Source organism: Gadus chalcogrammus, chromosome 5 (assembly GCF_026213295.1).
Source record: "Gadus chalcogrammus isolate NIFS_2021 chromosome 5, NIFS_Gcha_1.0, whole genome shotgun sequence".
Classification (NCBI taxonomy): Eukaryota; Metazoa; Chordata; class Actinopteri; order Gadiformes; family Gadidae; genus Gadus; species Gadus chalcogrammus.
Window position 1 is genome coordinate 14502979 of NC_079416.1, and position 11692 is coordinate 14514670.

The following is an 11692-nucleotide window of genomic DNA, read 5'->3' on the forward strand; positions in this document are numbered from 1 at the left end:
GTGCCTTCTGTTGTTTTTAAGCCTTGAGTTCTGATTTGTACAGAGAGCCTAACGATGGTAGGCTTTGACGGATCAAGATTCCCCTGACCCATGTCTAATCACTCAATCCCCTCATTCTTATTTCTATGCACTTGTGTAACATTTGAAGCCTTTACCATCCACTGATTCATCATGTTGTAATGTCTGTATTATAGGTCAAGAACGGAGAGCTCTGTATTGTATCCACTGAATGGATGATGTTGTGAATTTAGTTTTTATGCAAACAATTTGTCCGCTGTTGGGCTTAGAAATATGCTTGCGGGAAACTGGCCTACGCTATATGCTATGCTTGCAAATATGCTGTACATGTGTCAAATAAATGAAATAAAAAAATCTTTATTGTGCATTTTAACAAATCACATTACGATCATTTTTTTATATCTATCTATCTATCTATCTATATCTATATCTATATATATATATATCTATATATCTTACCCATAAAATAAATGCTGAAATGCTCATCACCAGGCTAGTCACAATAGACTTGAGGTCCTGGGTCTTCCAGGTTTTTAGTCACGGAGCAGGCTGGCAGGTCCGGGGTCTTCCAGGTCTTCTAGTCAGAGAGCAGGCTGCTCTCAGGGTCCTGGGTGTCCACATCCCCCCAGTAGGGCAGGATGAAGGGCAGGCTGTCCAAGCGGGCCTCCAGCAGACCCCACAGATGCTCCGACACAAACTGGTTCCCCTTTTCAGAGAGGTGCAGTCCGTCAGACAGGTACACCGTGTAGTCCTGGGAAACACGAGATACAAACGAGGTCAGAACTCATTGGAATGTGTTTATGCATGCAGAGTGACACAGTCTTTGTTATCTGGAGACTGTGGCCCAATTCATTAATCAATAATGATTTCGATACATAGGGATAATTCCATTTTAAGTCATCTTTCTTTCTTCTAAAGAATGAAAGAAAGAAAGAAATGCATTTGACAACAACTTTTTTCCATACATTAGGGTTTTAGACAAGGGCGTAGGTTTGGTCTGAGCTTTGGTGGGGACACTTCCCAGACACCACCACTAACTTTGTTTGATGCATTATCTGCTGATGCATATGCAGTATGCATATGCATAGGGTAGAGGTGTTGCTGCGTTGTCTGGACAGCGACAATGCAGCGATATCAACATGAGTAGATCTAGCTGGAGAAGTGTTCATTCTATTGAAGTCTAGCAACACAATAGTATTGCTAGACTATTGCTAGAGTATTGCCATTTCACTATTTTCCTCAAATTCATGCGCTGAATAGTGACCTGGTTGTGCGTGCATGCGTGTGTCTGTTGGGTTATCTGGATTATATAGAATGTAGCAAGCCAGTGATAACCAGATAAGACAGTGAAAATCGCAAGCTGCTGACCATCATGGGAGAGCAGGTGATGCAGGCGCATTAAACAAAGACGGGGAGAGATGATGCGATATATGCGAGAAAGACACAGAGGAACTTTTCTTACGAGAAGCCGGGACCAAACCGGCTGGGCAGTGTAAAAAGGAAGATGTATGTTGGGAGGCGGTACCGAAATGGAAATTTAACCCTTTGTGTACCGCATGAGGCGCTTTGTTTTCGTTTCAACCTGAATATTGGTGGGGACATTTCAGTCGTCATTGGCAGTGGTGGGAACAGGTCCCCTGGTCCCCACGCAAATCTACGCCCTTGGTATTAGACCTGCTAGGGGATCTAAAGTAACCCATGGTAATTGCGGTCAGCGTAGACCAGTTCCCACCTGTCCATCTTTCTGCATGAGGGTCCAGAGATCCAGGACTGTCACCCCACACTGGCCCGCTGCCTCCACACAGGCCTGGGCATACCGCCCTGCCACCGCGTTGTGGCGATTCAGAGGGAACCCTGGGGGGTGGAGAAACACAGTGGTGCGGTTTACCTCTTTAGTATAACAACGCAGTGGATGCATTGCTTACCCAAAGTGACTTACATTGGATGTTAGATACAGGTCATTAAGTGGCAGGTAAGGGCTAACAGGTAACATCTTGTTCAAGGATGCCTACAGATAGACTTCGGAAAATTGGGGGTTGAACCCACATCCTTTAGGTTAGGAAGTCACACCCACATCAGTCCTTCCTTTCTTTTTATTTATTATACAGGAAAGTATTAGAAGTAACAAAGTTACAATATAAAACGGGCCTGTCTCAATAAAATAACTGATTTCCAGCAGGTTCCTGTTCTGCAGCACATATAACATACAGGGACAAGGCACATCACACGTGACGGCACATTTACATACAACACATAACAGGGACATAGCACGTATAAGTCAGTGTTTGCAAGTGTATGTGTTGAGGAGTAACAATTTATATGCTTTTTTGAACTGTGTGATGGATTGTAATACTCCAATGTGATGGGGAATGCCATTCCAGACTTTGGTGAAAGTGTGGATGAAGGACCTCTGTCCTGTTCCTATACGATGGCCAAATGTATGATGTAGGTTGATATAAATCTTAGGGTAAAGAACAGCACTCTGCCGAGTTACCTTTAAGCTGGCACTGCTTCTCCCAGGTGGCCTCGTGAAGAGGAGGGGGAGTGATGAAGACGACCCGGTCTGAAGACACTCCCACTGCGGCTAGGTATTTTGCAATCTCCTTCAGGTTATCAGAGTACTCATCTAAAGGGACATGCTGCTTGGCTTTCATCTCTAGGACCAAAGGAAAGAAAAGGCAATCAGTAGATTTAGTCTGGGATCAACCAAACTGACACCTCAATAGTTACATTCGGGGGAAGTCAAGTGTGAGCGATATCATGAACGATGAAAAGTTGCATACATAAGATGCAAACATGCAACTAATGTATACCCTCAAGAGCGCAGTCGTTGGCCCCAAAGAAGACAGTAACGCCCACTATGTTCTCTGAGGGTTTATTGGGGAAGAGCCGAGGCAGGAGAATCTTGCCCCATCTGGAGTTGTACCCTGACAGTCCTCTGTTCACCACGTCACACTTTCTAATAGGGCCAGAGTTTTCCATATTAAAGAGTGGTTTCCACGTATGAATGCATAGTGCTGAATCCACATGTTTGTGAGTTGCACACTCAATAAAAACGAACTATGAACAGCTTACCGAGCAAGTTTGTTGGCCATTTCGGAACCCCAGCCATTAGGTTGAAAAGAAACCTACAAGAAGTGGATCACAAAGTCACTGAGGTGAACAGAAACCTGCTGGACCTCCTTTCATTCATCACTTACTATCAGAACAGTTCCTATCATCCATCATCCATTGTCTATCATCTATCATCTCAAGATTTAACTTGAAGGCATGGATACGACTTCAAACGACTCTGGCGTGGCGTTAATTTCAATCGCCAAATAAATATTAAATAAATGAACCAACCTGGGTGATAGAGTCACCAAATAAAACCAATTTAGGCCAAACTATAGTTTGTGTTTTGGACATTTTAAATCCCGGCCGGAGGAGAGACAGATATAGACACTTCCGGCTTTTACGCACTAGTGTTTTATTGTTCTAGTAGTGTTTTTGTGAGTAGGATCTGACCAGCAGGGGGCGCTGAAGCGGACCTGATGATGGGTGCTAACCGGAAGTAAACAGTGCGGCCTGGCCCACGTAATCAACATGGCCCTGGTGAGGTCTTACATCGGGAGGAGAGCCGTGCACCTTTCACACCAAACATGTAGCGGTTCTCTCCTGATCGAGGACGGTTGTCCCCGCAGAGACGCGCTCTCCGTCTGGTCTTCATCGAGAGCTTGTTGGAGGGGAGATGGTCCCTCAGACAGCGGTCCGCCTCCCGAGGAGGTGACCGCTGCAGGTCAGCCGGCGGGTTATGCAACAGCAGAAAAGTTCCTGAGAAGCTCCCGGCTCAGATGTTGGACTAAATCTAAACCTTCGAAAAGTTCATGGGTCGACAGAATGACGCGTGGAGATCGGGGATTTCTGGGGGACCTTTGGGGACCTGAGGTCCATCTCGTCAGGGCCTACAGCGGTAACAACAGTACACCTCTGCACAAAACCAAGACGGGCTACTACGAGGTGCTGGAGGTGTCTCCCGGCGCCACACACTCCCAGATCAAGACCGCCTACTACAAGCAGTCCTTCAAGTTCCACCCGGACAAGAACGCGGGCAGCGAGGAGGCGACGCGCCTCTTCTCGGACATCAGCGAGGCCTATAATGTGCTGGGGAACCAGGGGCTAAAAAAGAAGTACGACCGAGGCATCCTGAGCCACTCGGACCTGGTGGGCTCCTCCAGACCGTCGGCCAAGGAGACGAGCAGCTCCACCAAACCGCAACCCACGTCCCGTACCTCCGTGCTGGGGACGGAGAGCCAGAAGATATTCGACTTCGATAAGTTTATCAAGTCGCACTACGGGGGGCAGCTGCAGAAACAGAGAGAAGTGCAGGTGCGCAAAGAGGAGATGATGCGAAAGAAGGAGTCGGATATACACGAGTGGAAGTTGGACAAGATCCTCGAGATGGCGGTGGGGGTCCTGGTCGTGATTGCGGTTTCCATTGTGTTCAGTTTGAAGAAAGGGAACTAATAACATGAGATGAGATGGGAGTTCACTGGGTCTATTGTATAGACTACACGGGGTATTCTAGTTTTAGTAACATTCAGAGTTGGCCTTTACATCTCTGTAAACTGTCAGTTATACACATTGTCCAACACAGCAAGACAATGTATGTTATTTTGTTTTTGCGTTGTGTTCGAGGGTGAGTGCATTTATGTTAAATGGTGATACTGGGTATTTGAGGATGCATCAGCCCAATCCGAGACACTACAGATCCACATGTCGGGTATTTATGAAGTAAATTGATTCCGCACATCCACTCAAAGCATTGATGGTTTTACTCACTGGGACTGTTTTGTGCATTGGCCAACAGCTCATATCCCTTTGGCTTTTATAAAGTCATCGCATCAGGCATATTGTAATCCAGTCATTTATCTCTATGGGAAAATATAACGGAGGTTTTAAAACGTTTTAAAGCTTGTTGGGGAAGTGTGACAAGGGATAGGCAGTAGGTTTATTTGATTTGGCCAAATAATTGATATGCCCGTTTTATTTATCTATTAATGGAATGATTTGTTCTGAAGACTTTGATCATATTCTTATGTTCATTTGTGCAATATGCCTTCAGGTCTCCTGTCAGCACATTCAAATAAAAATCCTATGCTGGTGATTAGCATTGACCTTTACAAAGATGGTTGTTCACATTTCTTCCTGTATTGTAGTGATTACAGCCTACAGTATCAAAATGCTTTTTTTGCTTCTGAGATCAGAGCTATAGAATAGTTGGTACAGAGCTGCTAACTCTCACATGGACCGTGACGGCCTGATTCCACCGGACGCGTTACGGCAACGTTACGGCAGCGGCACGTCTTGGCCGCGGTCACCGCAGCAGATAGGTTCCACTCTAATCAATGAGACCATTTCCACCGGGCGCGGCTGCGGAACGTCTCAGCAGCGTCCCAGGAGCGGCGTGCCGCAGCGCTATCATTCCGTAGCATTCCTATTTTTGCCGCGAGCCGCTGCTGAACCGCGTCAATTTCAACAGAGCAGATCGATCAGGGCAGGAAGTGAAAAAGTAAAAGCCATAGAGCATTCCGCTCAATTTTCAAAATAAAACACAATAAATAAAACACCAACATTATTACGTCATGACCGGTGGCACCAGGTCAGCAGTCAATCAATCAAAGGGTCTCAAATCATCCTTTTTATAAGAACAATGTCAGAAAGGACAAAGCCTGGCATTTAATTGCAGTAGTTTTGGGAGTGGAAGGTGAGTAGGCCTACATTAGGTTTAGGATTATCGCGGGATCTCGTGATCTCGCGTGAATACGGCTGGCTCGCAAGGCAGCGTTGCGCGCTGCCGTAACGCGCCCGGTGGAAATGCAAGCAGGGCAAAGTCGCGGCCAAGACGTGCCGCAGCCAGTGGCGGCGCCAGGGGGGGGCTAGGGGGTGCTAGAGCACCCCCTAGATTGGCCATAGCACCCCCAAGAAAATAATGGTTTATTTATTATTGTTATTTAATTTCATTCTGAGTTCTTAATAAAATGTATTGTGTGATAATAATATTTTAATCACAAAAGAAAATAACAGATTGAAATAAACAGATTGTTCACGTAGCACGACACAGACACGTTGCGTGCGTGAACGTGATTGTTCAATGAGTAGGCTAGTAGGCTAGTAACAGTAATCCTGGCGATCGGTCAATTTTAAGTCAAGCGTTCACAAAATCACGAAAATGGATCGTCTATTTTTGAAAGCATTTCTGACTCTTTGCCTGTTTAAATTAATTCTATCTGACATTCTAATCTGCCGTCTTTAGTTAGAAGTGTATTGAACTTGGTATGTTTAGTTTAATTTGTCGCTCATGGTAGTGGTGACCTGGTAGTCATCTGGCGCAAACTTTAATCCACACACTGAAGTAAGTGAAGTATTTGGGATTACGTTATCTATAACATGCTGCATCCATTTTGACCATCGGAGATGAACGCGGCTTTGTGCGCGTCCGTCAGAAGTAGCCTAATGACAATAATAATACGATCGATTTGAATGGCGCTTTTTATGTACCCCAAAGACCCGTTAGAGAGCAAACGTGTAAACATATGTGACGATATGGTGGGGAGGTGTTGTAATAGAGAAAAATGCGACTCATATGCTATCAGCCTAATTTCATAGCACCCTCAGTAAAACGCCGAGCACCCCCATAGCACCACCAGAAAAAAATCTCTGGCGCCGCCACTGGCCGCAGCCGTAACGTTGCCGTAACGCGTCCGGTGGAATCCGGCCGTCATGCGGTCCGCAGACTCCCCCTTCCCCCCGTTTGGTTCGGGTGTGGACTGCAACGAGGCACAGTCAACAGCAGAGGGCGCTGCTCACAAGCAGAGCGTCCTGAACTGCTGATGTGTGATCATTTATATTTCCGACCTCCTGATTTTAGTGAATTGAAGAATATAGAATATGAACTGATAAAATATGGAGGGGGGGGCAATTAATTCTACCAAGAGGGGAGCATTTTGTAGGTCTGTGTGTGTGTGTGTGTGTGTGTGTGTGTGTGTGTGTGTGTGTGTGTGTGTGTGTGTGTGTGTGTGTGTGTGTGTGTGTGTGTGTGTGTGTGCAGGGCCGTAGCACCAGATCCTGGGCCCCTATACTATAGCTACTTTTTTTTTTTTTTTTGGTCATGGGCCCCCCCTCTGCCTTGGGCCCCCCCACAACTGTCCCCTTTGTCCCCCCAGTCCGTCGGCCCTGTGCGTGTGTGTGTGTGTGTGTGTGTGTGTGTGTGTGTGTGTGTGTGTGTGTGTGTGTGTGTGTGTGTGTGTGTGTGTGTGTGTGTGTGCGTGCGTGCGTGCGTGCGTGTGTGTGTGTTGCATTGTAAATGTAATACAACACAAAGACGTAGACATTATTGCATGTTCCATTAATCTATTTATGTGTGTGTGTGTGTACAGTGAAAGACAGGAGAGAGAGATTTCACTGATTGTGAAAAAGGGATTTATAACCACGTGTGTGTGTGTGTGTGTGTGTGTGTGTGTGTGTGTGTGTGTGTGTGTGTGTGTGTGTGTGTGTGTGTGTGTGTGTGTGTGTGTGTGTGTGTGTGTGTGTGCGTGCGTGCGTGCACGTAGAAAGCACTTTATTTGAAAGCATGTGTGTTTGTCTACACAATATATAAAAATAAGAAGTATTATTGAGTGATATTATTTTAAGGATGGATGATGTCTAAATTCAGCGAATGGTTTTCCTCAAAGAATGACTCAATAGATATATTTCAATCCTTACTTCATCAAGCATGCATGACCAAAGAATCAGCTAAACAAGGGGCATGCATCCAAGGAATCTTTTGGGATGATGACAGTAAACTCACACGCTGATGGTGTTCTCCATCATGCAAAAGGTGAGGGGGTCGTCATGCTTGTGTTGTGAGGACAACGTTTATTGCTCCGATGCTCATTTTGCTCTAACCAGGTGACTCCTAATGAAGACCAGTCTCCAGGGAGCTAGGACAGGACAAAGAACAGGAGAGGAACTCCAATCAACTGTTTGGATTTTAGAATGGGGATGTCCTGGATTACACTCTCTCTCCCTCTCTGTCTGTCTCTCTTTAATGTATTCCTCCGGGGGTCGTGTCACTATGAGGCAGGTGATGGACCGTAGTGGACTAGCCGTATCCCTAGGGTGCATAAGCCCTGAGACAGTCCATATATCACAGGTCTTTACTTTAATCCCACTGGGGGTAGGCGGCCTCTCCTTCTGTTTCTGAGCCGAGACAAGAAGTGTCTTTGTGCCATCGGATCAGGCTGACATTTCCCAATAAAGTTTCCAGAAAAATGTGTCTAAGACTAACACTAATGTGCTGTGTTCATCTACAAAGCTGAGAAGAGAACAACAGCGTCGGGTACATCACCGCTCTGTAGCGTTCTCCCTCCTCCCATCGTCTTCCCCTCCTTCCCACTCCTCTCCTCCCCCCCCCCCCCCCCTCCTCCTACTCCTCTCCTCCCCCCCTCCCCCCCTCCTCCCCTCCACTCCCCTCCTCCCCCCTCCCCCTTCCCCTCCTCCCCATCCCCCCTCCTTCCCTCCTCCCCCAACTCCTCTCCTTTCCTTCCCATCTTCCGTTGACAACGCCTGCAGAGACGGAGAATGCTTCCTGAGCAAACAGGAACTCAGACTTCCTAATGGTGTTGTTTCACTCCCCGGGGCTTTCCTCTGCTGGTGCCTTCACTCTGAGACGCTGCTCCCACTAACCTGCAGCCCGTGGCCGATGAGGTAATGCCTTTCAGTGGATATCACTGCGGTGCCAGACCCATCCAGCCCCTTATTTTCTTTATTTTAACCAATCCTGAGGGGGTGACATGACAGGACGTGGTGTTTGAAGTCACTCCGTCATGATTCAGGGGGAGGGATGAGCTGGAAGACATCAGAGGAATTAGAGGATGTGGAGAATGTAGGTAATAGAGAGGAGGAAGGAAGAGAGTAGGAGAAAAGGAAAGAATGGAGAAAAAATATAACGAGAAAAGAGACAAGGCGAGGTAAGGGGAGGGAAGGAGAGGAGAGAGCTGGAGAGATAAGAGAAAGAGAAGAGAGGAGATAGGGGAGAAGAGGGAAGGAGAGGAGAGAGAGGGGAAGGAGAAGAAAGAGGGGAGGAGCGGAGAGAGCAGGAGGAGAGGAGAGAAGAGGGGAGGAAAGGAGGAAGCGGGAGAAGGAGAGTGAGGAGAAGGAGGAGAGAAGAGTTAATGAGATGGATTTTGAAACCGCTCAGTTATGAAATCCACACCCTTCCACTCCCCTCACTGAGGACACATTCTGAGAGCAATCCTCCACCGCGTCTATTTATGTGGCAGAAACACAAGCCCTCCCAACTCATTGTTCTCTCTCTTCCCCCTCCAGTGCGAGGCTGGAGGGAGGGGCGATCATTTGAGTCTCACTTCAGTCAGAAATGAGGCTTTCTCCTCCCCACCACATTCACTAATACTCACTTTCAGCCCCTCTCTCTCTTTCTCTCATCCCCCCCCCCACGTCTCTCTCTCTCTCTCTCTACTTGAAAATGCAATTCTCTCCTTCCTTCTTCATCTAAATGGTTACACACTAATTCCACAAAGGTTTATGATTACGTTCTTTCCTTTTTCACTTCATAGAATAAAAAATAAAAAAAACATTTAAAGCAGATTGACCCATATCCAGAGCGCGAAACAGAAATCCATAAAAGATGTAGGCCTACTGAAGTCCCTGATGTTGCCCATGTGCTAAGAGCCTCGGATAAGCCCTCCATGGCCCGGACACAAAAGTTTAGCCGTGCTGGCAGAGTGAACCATTGCAGCATGCAAAGTGACCACACAATAGAGGCTTGGTTGGCGGGGAAGTGGTGAGGGGGTGCGATAGGGGGTCGGGGTGATGAGAGAGCGGGGGCAGCATGGCTGGATTTAAGGAAGCCCCTCCATTTTCTTGCGCTAATAAGGTATTTCACCATAAGCACTATTAGTAATCATGCTTAAACTAAACTATTCGCATTGCAAGTATTGTACTTATACCTATACTGTTTCAGTATAGGTATATGTTTACTACAGTGATTTCAGCTCAGGAATGACTAAATACTAAATCAGGGAGGCATGATAGTGTAGAGGTTTGGGTGTTTGGGGTGCTCATTAATGACATGTATTCTCTTTAAAGTTTCTTAGCGGAAAACGACTAAACAGGAGAAATTTGAGGTATTTGGACAGAAAACCATTTTATTTAAAATGCAAGGTGTTTATTCGCTGTTATTTGAAGGTGTCACCGGGTTGGCCTTGTTAATGCTTTGAATATATTCGGATCAGGGACGTAGATAATCTCTGATACGGGCCTTCTGTTCAAGGTGACTCTAGCAATGGATCAATAAACCGTTGGAGCATTGCTTTATCAGAGCATCAGTCTCATCCGGCCCAATGCGTCCCTGACCTGATCTCTAGATTAATCCGGGATGCGGATGGATTTGTTTTTCAACGTTTCCACCAATCCTCCGATGTATATCATCCGGAAAACGTCCTTATAGTCTACAGTGCTCCTACAGACAGCTGTGTACCGCGGGGTACTGCAAGGTCCCGGTATTGTCCTCAACCTGTGACCTGTTCCAGGTCAGCAAACACCAAGCATGCATTTCAATGTCAAGAAGTATTCAGGTCGATGAAGGACAATAGACTAGTCTCCCTCTATGCTGTGATAGAGTGAGACTAATCTCCCTCTATGCTGTGACTGATCACCAGACCACATACACCACACATATTCATCCGAGTTCACAAAAAATGGTGAACACACTCAACTGTTCTACACTTGGTGGCTGCCCTCCTTAACACTCTAGTGCTGCACACTTAGCAGTCAGCATCGTGGTGGCGGTTCAAGGAGGTCGTCATGGTTACCATCGGAGCTGAAAGCACAGCTGAAACGACAAAACTACAAACACCCTTGAGAGACACTTCCATCCCCCTTGACCTCCCTGCGTGAGGATGGATTCTTGCCGTTCAGATGACTGCAGTTAGTCGTCACATGTGTGTAACCGTAACCAATGGGAAACCAGGGTGGGCATCACCACCTCCAGCAGTGGTGGTGAGATACGGTAGTGACTTCGGGAGTTCATAGGATTGTCAGGGGGCTGGCTTTACAAGGTCAGCTCTGTGAAGTGACTGACAGGGCTGGAAGGCCACAGCGTGGCCAACAAGATGAGCACTAATATTAACATTTACATTTAGGGCATTTAGTAGACGCTTTTATCCAAGGCGACTTATAATTACACATTTCTCAGAAGAAAGAGAAACAATATCTCGCTGTTGTTACAGTAAGGATGTTCATAGAAACTAGTGTCAAGCACTAACAATCACGAGCTTAACCCATTCCCTGTATACAACAAAGATAGCTAGGATACGATGCTACCCAATGCTAAATACTATTTTTAAATACAAGGACGAACAACATACAATTTGTGTGTACATCTAGTGCCAGGCATACAACATAAAATAAGTGCGCAAGGGGGGTAAAAGACTCCTCTTCTTGAACGCCTTCATCATCAGGGATGATGAAGGCGGTGTTGAGGTGTGTGTTCTTTCCCGTCTCCTCTTGTCGAGGGCCCAAATCTTTTTTTTTTTATAACTTCCCCAAGAAATTGGCTGCAGGACAGACAATGTCTGTGTCAGCCCACAGAGAGCCTGACTGCTGTAGCGCCAGCTGAACACAAGGTCCT

At 46.5% G+C, this 11692-nt stretch overlaps 2 protein-coding genes across 3 annotated transcripts; one reads left to right on the forward strand and one right to left on the reverse strand.

Moving 5' to 3' along the window:
- Positions 1 to 423: 423 nt before the first annotated feature.
- iah1 (isoamyl acetate hydrolyzing esterase 1 (putative)) lies at positions 424 to 3504 on the reverse strand. 2 transcript variants are annotated; one of them, XM_056590440.1, is made up of 7 exons: positions 3364 to 3504; positions 3094 to 3146; positions 2832 to 2977; positions 2513 to 2674; positions 1751 to 1872; positions 565 to 769; positions 424 to 534 (listed from the first exon to the last, which is right to left on the reverse strand). In XM_056590440.1, the coding sequence occupies exons 1-6, from the start codon at positions 3424 to 3426 to the stop codon at positions 596 to 598; spliced, it is 720 nt and encodes a 239-aa protein (XP_056446415.1). In that variant the 5' UTR covers positions 3427 to 3504; the 3' UTR covers positions 424 to 534; positions 565 to 595. The 2 variants fall into 2 exon arrangements, with proteins under 2 accessions (XP_056446415.1, XP_056446414.1); XM_056590439.1 differs by having other exon boundaries at positions 424 to 769.
- Positions 3505 to 3529: 25 nt separating this feature from the next.
- On the forward strand, positions 3530 to 5228 carry LOC130382599 (chaperone protein DnaJ-like). The gene has a single exon (XM_056590441.1). The coding sequence runs from the start codon at positions 3604 to 3606 to the stop codon at positions 4522 to 4524; it is 921 nt and encodes a 306-aa protein (XP_056446416.1). The 5' UTR covers positions 3530 to 3603; the 3' UTR covers positions 4525 to 5228.
- The last annotated feature ends 6464 nt before the right edge of the window (positions 5229 to 11692 follow it).

Excerpts from the sequence above, each read along its gene's own strand:
- iah1 (XM_056590440.1), bottom strand. The coding sequence starts at position 3,426 with ATGTCCAAAACACAAACTATAGTTTGGCCTAAATTGGTTTTATTTGGT. Across the intron at positions 2,978-3,093 it reads ATGGCCAACAAACTTGCTCG|AAAGTGTGACGTGGTGAACA; the intron begins GTAAGCTGTTCA and ends TGGCCCTATTAG. Across the intron at positions 770-1,750 it reads TCATGCAGAAAGATGGACAG|GACTACACGGTGTACCTGTC; the intron begins GTGGGAACTGGT and ends CGTGTTTCCCAG.
- LOC130382599 (XM_056590441.1), top strand. The coding sequence starts at position 3,604 with ATGGCCCTGGTGAGGTCTTACATCGGGAGGAGAGCCGTGCACCTTTCA.